The sequence below is a fragment of the Micropterus salmoides genome, unplaced genomic scaffold (genome assembly GCF_014851395.1).
Source record: "Micropterus salmoides isolate LMB-PRFRI ecotype aquatic unplaced genomic scaffold, ASM1485139v1 Ms_hic_scaffold_4, whole genome shotgun sequence".
Classification (NCBI taxonomy): Eukaryota; Metazoa; Chordata; class Actinopteri; order Centrarchiformes; family Centrarchidae; genus Micropterus; species Micropterus salmoides.
The window spans coordinates 8,620,583-8,635,168 of record NW_024043372.1 but is presented as its reverse complement, the minus strand read 5'-3'; the positions used below and the strand labels follow the sequence as shown (position 1 = coordinate 8,635,168).

General features: G+C 39.2%; 2 protein-coding genes across 2 annotated transcripts; both read right to left on the bottom strand.

Moving 5' to 3' along the window:
- Nucleotides 1–1,290: 1,290 nt before the first annotated feature.
- Nucleotides 1,291–3,610, bottom strand: hesx1 (HESX homeobox 1). Its single transcript, XM_038698012.1, has 4 exons — nt 3,452–3,610; nt 2,505–2,662; nt 2,225–2,326; nt 1,291–1,566 (listed from the first exon to the last, which is right to left on the bottom strand). Exons 1-4 carry the CDS (start codon nt 3,570–3,572, stop codon nt 1,384–1,386), a joined length of 564 nt encoding a protein of 187 aa, XP_038553940.1. The 5' UTR covers nt 3,573–3,610; the 3' UTR covers nt 1,291–1,383.
- A 2,595-nt stretch (nt 3,611–6,205) lies between these two features.
- LOC119886411 (cytochrome c1, heme protein, mitochondrial) lies at nt 6,206–14,350 on the bottom strand. The gene is made up of 7 exons (XM_038697115.1): nt 14,202–14,350; nt 9,838–10,028; nt 9,108–9,234; nt 8,721–8,878; nt 8,464–8,624; nt 7,854–7,954; nt 6,206–6,895 (listed from the first exon to the last, which is right to left on the bottom strand). Exons 1-7 carry the CDS (start codon nt 14,280–14,282, stop codon nt 6,791–6,793), a joined length of 924 nt encoding a protein of 307 aa, XP_038553043.1. The 5' UTR covers nt 14,283–14,350; the 3' UTR covers nt 6,206–6,790.
- Nucleotides 14,351–14,586: the final 236 nt, after the last annotated feature.

Genomic DNA, 14,586 nt, shown 5'->3' with positions numbered 1-14,586 from the left:
AGTTACTTTACAAACTTTACAAAATCTATGAAGAGTACTGATACTGAATGTGTATCAGCCTGTGTCACACAAACACAAAGCATAATTGCACCCTTTTCTTCTGAATTACCAAAGTAGAACATCTGTTTAGTTTTCACAGTAATAAATACTGTCCCTCTGTTACACATTTGAGACTGAGTTTAATCTAATAATAATAATAATAATAATGATAATGATGGCAATAATAGTGATCCAGTAATGCTATTAGCCTAATCTGCGTGTGTTGTGATGCAGATGAACTACCCAACAGTTTATGCAAGTACAGCTGAAATGAACAAGTGGTTGACAAAAAGTTATTTGGCAATTTTGATTGTTAAGTCATTTTTCATGCAAAATATTTTATGGTTCCAGCTTCACAAATGTGAAGATTTGCTGCTTTTACTTTTAATTTATTTGAATTATCTGAATGTGGTGTTAGTGTTGAGGTTTGGACTGTTGGTTGGACAAAACAAACATTATGAAGCTCTGGGTAAATGCGACGGCATTTCTCACTATTTTCAGAACTTTCACGAACAGTCAATCGATCAATGGCAAAAATAATCAGCAGATTATATAATAATGACAATAATTATTAGTTGAAGTCTGTTACAAAATAGTTCAAAATAAGCTACAGCAGTAAAAGATGCTTTTACATGAATGTATGAACAATAATAATCTCATGATATAATATACTGGAAAGTCCCTACAGTCACAGGTACATTTTTCTGCATTGAGTACTTTTACTTTTAACACTTTAAGTGCATATTCCTGATACTTAACATACATTTACTTAAGAAACATTTTCAGAGCAGTACTTTTACTTTACAACAGAGTAAAGTGTAGAATTACTTTTACTTCAGAAAAGGATGTGAATACTTTGTCTACTGCGGGGTTTGTGGTGAAGTCATCCAAGGAACAGACAGAAGATTCAAATACTTTAATTAGCTTTAATTAGACTTTGTACAGTTCAGAAAACAGAAACCTATTCACATAATAAGACACTTGAACATTACAGAGCGTTTAACAAACTTATCCAAAGCGAATCTCACAACTTGCAAGACATACTTCCTCAGTATGCTGGATAGAGGAACCTGTTTTGTGTTACCTCGTGTAAGCATTAAATCCTGATAACCAAAAAGCACAGATGTCAAATATCCAAAAAACATTGATGCGCCAATAAACACTGTGTTACTAGTGGTTTGTAAGCAAACTGTGACTTTTATTTGTCACAATTTGTTGTCCACAGTTGTGTTTTTTCATGATATGTGGAAGGAAGAAGAAATACAGAAGCTGTCAGAAGCTGATGAATCAATGTTCATGTAAACAGCCAGTCCTGACATCAGAAACAGGACGAGGTCATCAGAATCACTCCTCCCCTTCCTCCACCTCCAGCTGGAGATGAGAGGCGAGCTGCTGGGCGGCATCCTGCTTCAGTTGACCTATGACCTCATGTCTGACCCCAAGATCAGCCACGGCTGTCTGAACCAGCTGAAGACGGGTTTCTCTGAGGGAACGCCTCAGCTTGGCCCGCCGGTTCTGAAACCAGATCTGAGAGAGAGAGAGAGAGAGAGAGAGGAAAATTAAGGTGGCAGAGCTAACAGTATAATAGCTACTTGTCATTACGTACAACATGCTTTCATACGAGGCTACTGTCTTCTGCTCCTTTTTTAGACCTACTTACATGTATTAGATAGAAGTAAAATCAAGAAGTAAGTAATATTAAAATACTTAAAAAGTTAAAACTATATAGGTATATATAAATATTATCTATAAATAATTTATTAAGCTTGCTGACTAAGCTTTGTGGCTGGTAGGGTGCTGCACACACACCCTTTATCGACCTGTTAGTGGCAGTAGACCTGTAAACAGACCTTGAGGTGTAAAATCGGTGGAGTTCTTCTTTAAAGGCATCATTAGACGACATGAGTGAGTGAAATGGGACTACAAACACTAAACATATGTCCTGGTGGAATATGTAGTTTTATGGCTGGAAATATTCTGCATGTCTTGTGAATGACTTTACACACATTTCTCCTAAAATCAGCACGACATATTCATCTTTGGAAAGTTGAAATTTAAAATTAGGGTCACTGAGTTTAGACAGACACCCACCCAGTGGGTTATGAAGAAGTTAAAAGTAGTAACAGCAGCAGAAGCAGAAGAGCTATATTAAATTCATTAAATTCTCTGTGTGTTCTGTCTGAACCTGTATGCGGTCCTCGTCCAGGTTGAGTCTCCCTGCCAGATGCTCCCTCAGCTGGATACCTGGATAGCAGTTCACCCGAAACACTGTCTCTAGCACATTCACCTGCAGGACACACACACAAACACAAACACAAACACACAAAGACATTAACAGACTAAAGACAAACCTGTATTTGCTTTCAGTGTTGTACCTTTATGCTGGATGTCCTCAACTTTATGACAGAGAGTCCTTTCTTCAGGTCTATTTGTCTGAATGACGAATTGACAGATTCAGTGATTACCTGGCTGTTAGTGAAGGCAGTTCGTGGTCTGCGTCCAATATACCAACTTGATGTCGGCCTGGGAGAGTTCAGCTGCTGAGGATGATGAGGATGTTGTTGTTGTTGTTGTTGTTGAGAGAACATACTTTTTCCTCTGTTCTCCTTCTCTGCTTCAATCTCTGGATGACAAACATAATAGAAGAAGATCACATATTATAAACCTTTCATAATTAAAACATGACAAATAATCAATTTGTTCTCAGAGCATTAAACCAAATGCAGGACCTTTGGACCAAACAAAAGATTTTACACATATTAATAGGCCTCTATTTCATAACATGTAATATATTTAAATGGAATAATATTAACATTGATGGTTAACTTAACAGTGATCAGTTTAATAAGAAAAAGAAAAACTATTTGTATGGAAAATTACCTATTATGGTTACCTATTTTTGTTTAGCTTTTTTCCTTATCAATCATTAAAAATTTTTTGAAAAGAACAAGTAAGAGTTTGAGTGTTTGTTTGCATACTATGGTTATTAATATTAACAGCTGGAAAAAATGGCTGGAATTGGTTATTATTTGTCCAAAATAAAAATGCTAATTGAAATATTTTTAGGCAATTTACTTGTTAACTTCTTAATGTAAATGTTGCAGCTAATATCAATATCAATAGAAATACTTGGCTCAGAAATTATATAATTACACAAATGAGCCACAAACTTCAACATCTTATTACTTTTACTCTGAAAATATTTTTTATACATTTAATCAGGATATTCTGGGGCTCTGTTATATAAACATTAATATCAAACTACATGATGTTTACAATAACAATTTTGCTAAACTTCAACTGATGTCTAATTTTTATTTTAAACTGACAGTTGGTGCTTTATCAATAAGAAACAGACTCTTCACTTAATTTGTAAAGAAAAGGCTTAAAATTCACACATTTTGCTCCTTACCTGCCCAGGGTCGGTGGAGTTTCAGGCAGTTTCCAGGTCTTTTCAGCTCCACACCCAGAATCCGCTCGATGGAAAACGCCGGCCTGTTTTCTCCTGTCACAGGAGCCATCATGGAAGCCATAATGATTAATCTGACTAACTGATCAATAAACAGCTTGACAGCAGAAATCCCCGGGCGTGCCAACAAAATTACCGACAACAACCAAAACAAAGTTATTCTGATTTCACTCCAAAAAAAAACAGTTCCATTAGTCGATTTTCTTTGAAGACAAATCTTGATGCTACTACAGCTTCTATACTGTGGACCTGTGGTCTAAAATCAACGTGAATGGATGGTTAAGTCTGAGGTACATGTGAAGCAGCAGGAATACAAACAGCTGACTGCTGGTTTAAATGGGAGTGGAGGATTTACACTGGCCACCAATTAGAATTAAGAAGTGGTTTTCCATGTGAATGAGAGTCCCCGTGGTTCCATACAACAGCTAATCTCTGCTGTGTGTGTGTGTGTTCTACTGAGGGACAGCATATATTTACATTTTTAGTTTACTTGTTTCACGACAAATGCTACAACTCTGCAAAAAGAGAGCATTTGCTAACTTTGCAGTTTGTGTGTGAGCATGTGCAAATGTGTGTGTGTGTATCTGAGTGTTCCCTCATGCGATATACTGATGACTGAATGTGTGAGATTAGGATGAGGAGCCTTTTTAAAAACTGTCACCAGTGTCACACAAACACAAAGCATAATTGCACCCTTTTCTTCTGAATTACCAAAGTAGAACATCTGTTTAGTTTTCACAGTAATAAATGCTGTCCCTCTGTTACACATTTGAGACTGAGTTTAATCTAATAATAATAATAATAATAATGATAATGATGGCAATAATAGTGATCCAGTAATGCTATTAGCCTAATCTGTGTGTGTTGTGATGCAGATGAAGCTCGTAGTGTCTGAATGCAGGTTGGAGCAGCAGGGAGGAAAACCTTTTCAGGACCAGATTAGCTCCTAATGAAGGCCTGAAGCAGCTTTAAACTAACAGCACACTTGTTTATTTATCCCTCAGTGAAAGGCAGGATGGATGTAAGGACGTGATGACTACAGGCAGAAAGGAAGGCCAGTTCAACTCAGCAGCAGTGTGATTGGTGCAGTTGAAGGAATATGTAAACATTTTAGGAAATAGACTTAATCACTTTCTTTCCGAGAGTGACATGGGAAAATGAATATTATGTACAGTATATATTTCAATCTTATGTCTGTGTGTTAAGTCCAAAGTTGTGGCAAGGTGGTGATTGGTTTAGCTTAGCTTAGCGTAAAAAGTAGAAGTAGGTGAAAACAGATAACTTGGCTTTCTCCAGAGTTCAAAAATATATCAACCAAAACCTGTAAAGCTCACTCATTAACATGTTGAGTCTATTCTTAACCCATCCATTTCTTAAAATACACCAGATGAGTGACTGCATCCCTATCAACATATATATTTATAAAAACTAAAATACATATAAAGCCAAAGTAGTAAGAAATACATTCATAAAATGTAATTTCATTGATATTGATAAACTGCAGTGCAACCTGTTCTGGAATAGATAATCTGTGTGGATACTAAACTTTGGGTCGCTGTCTGAATTGCAGAGCTCAAGTACCTGTGGGTTTTATTAACGTTTGAGGACAAGATGGAATGTGAATTGGTGCATGGTGAAGAGGTAGCAATATATAATCAAAAGAGTAGGATCATGGTTACAAAATGAGTTTCTGTTGTAGGGTGGCTTGGCTCAGGGGAGATGAGGTCACACATCTGAAAAGAGTGAAATACAGGAGTGTCCAGTTTGCAAATGCAGAAGCTGTGTGAGACCATCGTACTAAAGGAGGAGTAGTTTAGCAGTGTCTGAGGTTCAGCAGCCAGTGTTCTTGCCTGTCTACATTCAGAAACACACACTGGATTCAAATTCAGATCCATTTATGAAGCTGCACACGATCACAGAGAGGAGCTCCAGAAATCCCTGAAACCCTTACAGGAGGAACTGAAGCTCTTTGATCAAGTTAAAGGAAACTGTGATCAAACAGCAGAACACATTAAGGTCCAGGCCCGACACACAGAGTCAGATAAAGGAGCAGTTTAAGAAGCTTCGCCAGTTTCTACGAGAGAAAGAAAGCCAGGATCACTGCTGTGAGGGAGGAAGAGCAGCAGAAGAGTTGGGTGATGAAGGTAAAGACTGAGTCTCTTAGCAGAGAGATAGCAGCTCTTTCAGACACAATCAGAGCCACAGAGGAGGAGCTGAGAGCTGAAGACCTCTCATTCCTGCATGGTTTGTGTATTTCTGCATTGGGATTGTGATGTTGTGTTTTATATGGTAAGTTATTGTTTTAGGAGGTTTGGTATGTTTGGATCAGTTTTTAAGCTTGTTATATGTGGTTTGATTTGGTCGGCTTTTTATTAAATGTGTTGGGATTTATTTAATTTTTTTCATTGTAATATATTGCCTCAGGGACTGCAGATGGGAATAAACTTTTAGCTATATCTGGTACTGTACATAGATTGTGTTTGCCCCTGTCAAATAAACATAAACAAAAACATTTGTGATGTTCCCCTCTGGAGGTCCACAAACTAAAGCCTCATAAGAAAGTTTGTTCACTCACCTCTTTATTGAATATTTACAAAACAAAGTGTAGTTGCAGATTCTACAAGTCAGACATAAGCAGCATTACAAAAGTTGTCGTTTACTTCTGCTTCAAACAAAATAAACTGCCACACAGAATAGTTTCCTTTAAGATAATTTATTTTGTACAGTAAAACAGAGGTTCAGAGGCTGCATTTGATCCACTGAGTGGCTGTGTGGAGAAGACAGGGGAGGATGGATTAACAAACACCCAAGATGTTACAAACTTTGAGGGCAACCATTTCTCAGCACTCCTGTTGTTTATGAGTATCTTATAAAGATGGACAATCAATCAACTTATCAGTCAATTGTGACAAAGTGTCTGATACAAGATGTCAAGACGGGAACTGCTATCAGCAATGACTTGATGCAGAAAAAAGAAAAAAAAAAAAACTTTGTGGAAAGCGCGTTCAACAACGCCACAACTCTCGCACCACAATATTCCAGGTGTCGGAAAATTTGTCACAATTAGTTCTACCACGCCAACAACTTAAAAAAAAGGCATTTTTCTGTAGGAATAAACATAGTATTTATACTCTTATTTTTCCACCCCCTCTTAGAAAGACGTGTGTGTGTTAGTCAGTTGTTCTGTGTCCACATGATCATTGGGAGGTGAGCGTTGTGGGGTCATTGAACGCAGCCCTCTCTGGTAGGTTTAAGCCCAGGTAGGGGTGTGTTTGTTTCCATTTACTTGGGAGGCCTGTAGGCGATCTTCCTGCTCTTCAATACAGACCACCTGTGTCTCTTCATGTAGTAGAGCAGAGGGACGATAATGGCCGAGCCCATCAGCAACTGGAAAGAGAGGAAGAAGAGAATTAATGTCACAACAAGCTCCATGTTTACACCCCGTTTCCACTTGCTCCATTGTGTATGAAGGGCTCGACATTGACATCTGCCTGAGGCAAGTAACCTCTGTGTTTGGGCAAGTGGAATGCCTCATGCAATTGTATGATCAGGCAAGTAGGGATGTGTACTGAAACCTGGCATTAAAAAGACCACAGGACTAAAGTATTGATAAGCTCAGACATAACCATTTTTTAAATCTGTACTTTAACATTTTGGTGTAACTTAGCAGAGCAGAGACGCAAAGGTGGAGACAGTGACATGAACCGGGTCACCTGTTGGCTTTTTGGGGAGAGATGTCATTTTATTTAGCCAATCAGAGCGACAGACTCATTCAGCGAGCTAACCCAGTTGCACCAAGACGCTGAGAAACGGCAGAGAGGCAGCAGGGAAACAGTGTAGAGCAAGAATATTTTCACATATTAAATGTGGTGAATTAAGGGTTTATTTTGACCAAACCACAGTTGGTGATTGATGGAACAGTGAAACAAAGATGGTTTTGCAGAGTTTTAGGTTGTTTCTGTTGAGTTAGAATGATGCGTTTTATGATGATCAAGGTAAAATTACCTTGTGTTGTTTATATGCTCTGATAATGATAATCCAATGCATTCCAAACATGGTAACTTAATCACAAGCAGTTCGCTGAAATCAGTTTTTCAGAACGTTTTTTTTTGTTTCTCAGTAATATGTTCAGTAGGCCTACATCAGTCATCTTGTTCTTTTGCATGAAATGTCTGATCAGACATGAAATTTTTTAATTTATTTCTTAATATATTTACTGATTTCAATCATTTTAGACAATATTAAATTTGGGCATATTTCTTGCATGGTTAATTGTGTTGTCATTAAACATCTGAAAACACTGGCTTCTTTTCAAATGAAAAAGGGGTTTTGTAGAGAAACAAACCTTCAATCCCATGCGTTTACGTTGGTCGTGCTCCGGCTCGGCAGCCCACCTCAAGAAAGTACACACGTCTTTAGCAACCTGGCTCATGGTGGCAGGGGTTCCTATGGCAAAAGATACAACAACTATCAGCACAACGATTTTTACTACAGCAAACTGTAATGCACTCTCCTGGACACAGTGTGTGGGGGTAATATGGTTAAATCTTCTATCACAGTATTTTTTACAAACAATTAGCATTTGATATTAATTAACTAAGTTTATATAAGTCTGTTTTTGGCTAATCAACACCATATTAAACATTTAACGGTCGGGTATGCGATGGTGGAGAAATCCAACACCATGACAAATACAATGATATAAAGGGAACATCGACACATCAAGAAATGTGACTAACATTAGCTAAGTTAAGGGTTTGCATTCTGTTGCTACAGTTGCTGCTGCTGTGAAGCTAACATGCAGAGGAGTACGAGATGGTCTCAGAACCAGCACACCAGCTCAAGACAGCGATATTCACAACTCTCCTGCTACTATCGTTACAATCACAAGATCAGCCTATCTTGGCAAACTAGAAACTAAACTGTCCAGATTTTGTTTTTTGCATTTTACGTACCGTCGTCATACTCCAGCACCTCGTTGTAGATGGGCGGAGCCATGCCTATAGCCTGGCCAGGGAAGTATGGGTTGTAGTACAGTCCCTCTCTCACCGACACTCCTGCTGGAGGTTCACAGTATCCTGTCAGCAGGCTGAACACGTAGTCCTCTCCTCCATGTCTGAAGAAAGCAAGCGGACACAACAAGTGAACACCAAGAATATGCAAATTTCATGACTTTGAAGACTGTATATGTTTTAGGTTATTCGGGATTTACCTTGCATTGACAATGTAGCTGAGATCTGGAGGCAGGGCCCCGTTGTTGGCAGCACGAGCTGCCTCAGGGTTGGGATAAGGCTTTGGGAAGTAGTCCGACAGCTTTCCTGGCCGGGTGAACATCTCTCCACTCTCATCGGGACCATCCACTACTTCAATCTGAACACAACACACAAGACACCTTTAAAATATGGCCAAAAACCTAAAAATATAAACACCAGATACAGCCGGGTGTCATCACCTGTTGGTAGAACAGTTTGATTCTAAAAATAAATTAAACCTATGACTGTCTTTTAAAATATTTATAAAGTAAGATACAAAACCAGTGTTATATGCTCAATTTGACTAACTCCTTATCACACCTATGCTCACACAGACACATCATTACCTCTTCAGCAATGGTCTTAACCTCTGCCTCTGTGTGCGACACTCCCACCAGGTTTCTGAATGCCAGGTACTCCATACTGTGGCAGGCTGAACACACCTGCTTATATACCTGGTAACCACGACGAATACTGCATGGGCGGAGAAAGTGAGAGATAAAGAAAGCATGGAGAGACACTTAGGGTGAAAAATGTCCAGTAAAACACTTGCAAAGATAACGCACTACTTTAAAAAGGTGCCCAGTGGAGCTTTCTTGTAAACAAAAGTTATGTTTACAATCAGTGTTACTCACCAAACTGCTCTGTGTATATCCTTGAGCTCCAACAAATTTCCTTGCATTAGCTATGCTAAGGTTTTACGTATGCTAAACCCAGCAATGTTTCTCTGCTGGCAGTCTTCTTCTTCCCTGCCTTTGCTAGCACATTGTAGATCAGTGGAATTTTGTCAAAACATTGACAGGTATGTGTATAACATCAACTCCAGAAGTGAAAACTCTGATGTAGGTGAAATGAAAAGAGAGCGCTGTTTTTGTCTGTTTGGGTAAAATCTTTTCCTTTGTGCAACTAACTTGTCAGCCCATCAGGTTAATGAAAGGCTATACAAGCTAATTTCATAGTTTTAAATGTCACAAAATAGTGAAATAATTTCTTCTGTCATTTGAAGTACTAGTTTAACTTTCATTTCCTCACAGTGATTATAACTGCAGACTCTGGAGAATGCGTGTGTGCACACACCTAGCGTGGTCTAAAGAAGACAGAGGTCCGGAGTGGCTCCAGGGGTATTGAGGTGGGTGAAGCTCCAGGTCGGAGGCTTTAACGGACTGGTGCAGCATCAGAGCGAGCCCCGCCCCACCAGCTGTGACCACACCTAGTGTTGTCAAGGCAACCTTCTTGCTCCGTGGCAGGCTGCCAAAGGACATGTTGGCCTACAGAGAACAAGAGCACAACAAGACACTAGTAAGTTACTTTCTTAAAATTATACCAGTGCAATAATGTAGAGGTAGGGCTGGACGACATGGCCAAAAATGTTCTCGATAAAAAGTTTTCGTATCGATATTTATCACGATAAATATCAAATCGTTATTTCTTTCAAGTTTGAAGATTTTTGCTCCTGAGTGAAAGTTGAAGAAACCTGAAGGTTAATTGTGGTTTAAACTCTTCTTCATGGGCAACACCTGATGTGGATCACTTTACAAATCTAAGGTAGAAAATTCAAAACAATTATAAAATCTTTGTCAACAAATATGCATGAGTAAAATTAAGTACAAGCTTTTTCCAGTCCTTTTTCCTCAACAAACACCAATAAACATCTTAATAAAAAAAAATTAAGTCTTATTTCGTGTATGAAGTGAATAAAATCAAACATTTATTGAATATTTATTATATTGTTATTGAAAAAAAATTATATCGCGGAAATTATTCTTATTGTTTTATTGTCCAGCCCTATGTACAGGTGATTATTATAAGACATCCGATTAACATTCTGTTATAAGAATGAGATTAGGGCTGAAACCATTAGTTGGTGAATCTATTAGTTGATTTGTTTGTGTCAAAAATGACACAAATTCACTGTTTAGCAACCAAAATGTTAGTATTTGCTGTTTTTTTCCATTCTGGGTTAGTGGAGGGACTAAACAAGCAGTAATCTAAAAATATTACCTTGGATTCTGGGACACTGATGCACAATTTTACCATTTTCTGAAACTTACAAACAAACTAATAACTGAAAGGTTAGCAGCCCTAATCTTGTAGACTTGTAGTCTTTGATAAACTCTAGAATCTGGGTTGGTATATATAAGATTTCAAAGATGTGACATCTTCAACCTGCTTATTTTATGACAGGTTAAAAGATTGTTATTAGTATTATAAAAATGTTTAACTCTGTGTCCATCAATTTAACAGTAATGTTCAGGACTGAAAAGCATGAATCTCTAATTGCTGCTCCAACAACATTCGCATGTCAAGTCATAATTTACCTCCAGACACAGTTTTTCTTATTAGAAAGTGCAGTTCATCATAATGCCCTTGCTTTTAGTGTGCACGCAGGTTGTCCTTATGAAACTGCCCTACACTAGTGCTTCTGTAACCAGGCAGTCGGCGTCACATGACATCATCCCTATATCATTACACACACACACACACACACACACACCCCCCAACTCTTTGACCAGCTGGAGTATATCTGGAAGCCAATCTAAGCTTCCCATATTTGTGAAATGTGAGCCAGCTGCAACTTACCTGTGGCTTGCTGAGACATTAAAGGAGTAATTGGTCCAATTTTTATGGTGAAAAAAAAAAAACATAAGTGAAACCATGGAAAGCAGATGCGTCTTTCATGCCACAGACTGTTTATACACAGGAAGGGCCACTGTATTTGTATACCACCTGAACACTTTTTAAAATGTTTATATGAGAGCAAGATTGATTAATCCCCATCCTCAAGCCACTTACATTGGCTTTCAGATTATTTCCATCAGCAACTTATACTGTACATACAGTTAGAATTACAATGGAAATATTACCATTGTTTTCATTGGATTTCAGATGAATCTATGCAGTCCCAGGAACCAGAGTGTCAGGGGTGCAGTGATCTGTCAACTTCAGAGCAGCCACAGGCAAGGAAACCTTACAAAGGCCACATAAGGAGATCTCCTTAAGTGGCACTCTTCATGTGCAAGGCACATCTGGTTCCTCTGCATTAGTGTGGACAGAAACTGCTGTCACACAAAGATCCCGCAATAAACGCAGGAAGAATGTCCGCCAATATGCCGCATTTCTGTGTGCTTCACGTAGCGATCTGGCTTAGACCGTTGAAATGCCACACTTGTTCTGTGGCTTTACACACAGACAACGTTCCGGCTTTGTTAACATTGTAGGCTCAGAGGATGATCAAATCTGACCCCCTTTCTAGCTCCGTACCGGATTTACAGCGCAGGGAGCCGGCATATTGGCGTAATAATCTGGGAAAATAAGGCAGTGTGAAAGTGGCAATACTGAACAAAATATTGCGGCATAATCCCGCAACCGGCTTTCCTGGTTAGACTGTGAAAAAATAAAGATCCTGACTTGTAACACAACAGCATTGAAATGTCACACCTATTCCATGGATCTTCACAGACATCGCTCCGCCTCTGTTACTACCAAGTGCCAAAATTCCTGTCTCAGAGGAGGATCAAATCTGACCCCCCTTTCCAGCTCCAAACCCGTCATCCAGCGCGGTGAACCGGCATATTAGCATAATAATCCCGGAAAATAAGGTAGTGTGAAAGCACCTATAGTTGGTTTCAGAGTTGGAAAACAAAAAGCTCCTGATGTTCAGACCTCTTTTTAAAGGTTATAATCTTATTCTATCTTATAAAGGTCTTATTGTGAGTTTTCTGTGTTGCAAAATTAAGATGGTTCGAAATCCTTTCTTGTAACACGAAAGATGCATTAAGAATTAAGATATATTACTTCCATAGCACTGCTGCTAAAAGTAGGCTCTGCCATTAGCTGATTAGCTCAGTTAGTGGCCCTATTAGCTGTCTCTGCCTGGACTGGGAGCTTACAAGTACCAGGGGAGTGTTGGTGTTGGTGTTTGGAACCGGGCTCAGCAGCCTCCCAGTAATCAAGAACCAAGACTGAACACAGCCTCCAAGACCGATGGAGGACAGTTCAGACGATCTGGTTTGAGACCATAAATTTGATTCCGGGGACGGCGAAGACAAAGGGGGTTCAGGCTGGGACAGGAGAGCCATCGAGCAGAGGAGGAGTGAGTTAATTTGTAAGTAATGTTACACATCATCCATCGTGTTGTTAAATCCGAGAATACATTCTAGTGAAGTTAAAAGAAGAATTGCGTGATGTCTACTGTATTGAAATAAATTAAGAAAATGTTTGGTCTCCTGACTTGCTGTTCTGACACATTCAGAATCATTCTGGCTTGTCATTGAGAGGTGGCTCGCTTCCTGCCCCTTGTAATATTCATATTTTAATGTTTCAACACTCGTTTCTATTTCTCTGTAATGTAGCACAGTGTTACTTTAACATTCCTTCTTAGCCCTCGACCTCAAACCATTTTCTGATGCACCCAAAACATATATTTAAATAATAAAATTAACATCATACACGTGCCACAACTACTCCACTAATGGCTTGAAGTAACGACTACTAGTTGACTAGGAAGATCTTTAGTTGATTGAAGCCCTACAAGAATTCGATACCATCAGCCACTTTTCTGTAGTAGACACAATTTGCTGTGATCTATGTACATGGAGTTTTTGTTCAAATTTAAACAACCTCAACAAGCTCAGACAAACAGGAGTCTACATAATCAATGCTGACCAGTTTCTATTTGTACCTAAACCAGGCCACAAGTTCACAACCAATGCTACTTGGAAAATGACATAAGGACATCATGTATTAAGTTTACATAGCTTCATGTTGTTTCCCTCAATCCCATTAAGCGTCCACACCATAGACTGTATATAAAAAGGTCCACACACACATACACGTCTCAGGACAGTAAGCTAACAGATGAAGGGTACAGGGCTAAAAAGAGCTTTCTTCACCGGAAGTCCTTACAGTCCTTGAAATGCTAACTCGTTAGCAAGCTGATTAGCTCACCTACTTTATCCCCTGGTGTTTGTGAAAAATATGAACGCAACGTCACTCATATACGGACTGAAACAATAACAAACACTACGCTCACACACTCCGGCGTGTAGACTCATATCTCTGTACCGTTAACTAAGAAAGAAGTTTAATTTTACTGAACCTGTCCACCTGCCGGTTGGTTTCATGAGTAAGCTAACCGGCAAGCTCGCTGCACATAGCGATGGCTAACCAGATTTTAGACATATGTTGCGTGTGTTACAACAGTTATTGACATCATATCGACCTCTATATATTAAGAACGAACACACATCCGAGGAGCTATTGCCACAGTCGTTGGCGACATCCTAAAAATGTATGGGAACACGAGTGACCTTGTCTCACCCCGCTCACAGCAGCCAGGCTAACAGTAGCTCGGTGCAGCGCTTTTGTATTAAACTGTTAGATCTGATTATAAACACACTCTGCCATGAGTGGTAAATATATTACTTGAGCTATCGACCTACCATCGGGGTCTTGATAGTTTTCGGCGTGCTCAGGAGAGCCCTACCGCTCCCCGATAACGCCACAACTCGTAGCGCCGCCATCTTCTCTGCAGTTCTCTCAGCTGAAAGGAGCTGCCTGCCCGGACCAGTGTCGAGCCACACACAGAATCCTTCCGGTTTCAACCTTCAAAATAAAAAGCCTGTGTGAAGTGAATTGTACACGGGACCACCCGGTCACAACTGTCAGAGTAAAACCAACAGAAGTACTATCCCTATCACATCTAGTCTGTATGAAAAACCATAACAATAGTGCACATAATGAATATAAGTACACTCATTGCAACACTTATTATAAAATTTAGAAACTAAGCTACGTTTATTTTGTTTAGCATTATTTGCTGGTGGT

What these genes read in the sequence shown, in the direction of transcription:
- hesx1 (XM_038698012.1), bottom strand. Translation starts at nt 3,572, where the DNA reads ATGGCTTCCATGATGGCTCCTGTGACAGGAGAAAACAGGCCGGCGTTT. An exon ending in CTGCCTTCACTAACAGCCAG is followed by an intron (nt 2,327 to 2,504) that starts GTAATCACTGAA and finishes TGTGTCCTGCAG; the next exon opens with GTGAATGTGCTAGAGACAGT. An exon ending in TGGACGAGGACCGCATACAG is followed by an intron (nt 1,567 to 2,224) that starts GTTCAGACAGAA and finishes TCTCTCTCTCAG; the next exon opens with ATCTGGTTTCAGAACCGGCG.
- LOC119886411 (XM_038697115.1), bottom strand. Translation starts at nt 14,282, where the DNA reads ATGGCGGCGCTACGAGTTGTGGCGTTATCGGGGAGCGGTAGGGCTCTC. An exon ending in TTAAGACCATTGCTGAAGAG is followed by an intron (nt 8,879 to 9,107) that starts GTAATGATGTGT and finishes TGTTGTGTTCAG; the next exon opens with ATTGAAGTAGTGGATGGTCC. An exon ending in GTAAACGCATGGGATTGAAG is followed by an intron (nt 6,896 to 7,853) that starts GTTTGTTTCTCT and finishes CTCTCTTTCCAG; the next exon opens with TTGCTGATGGGCTCGGCCAT.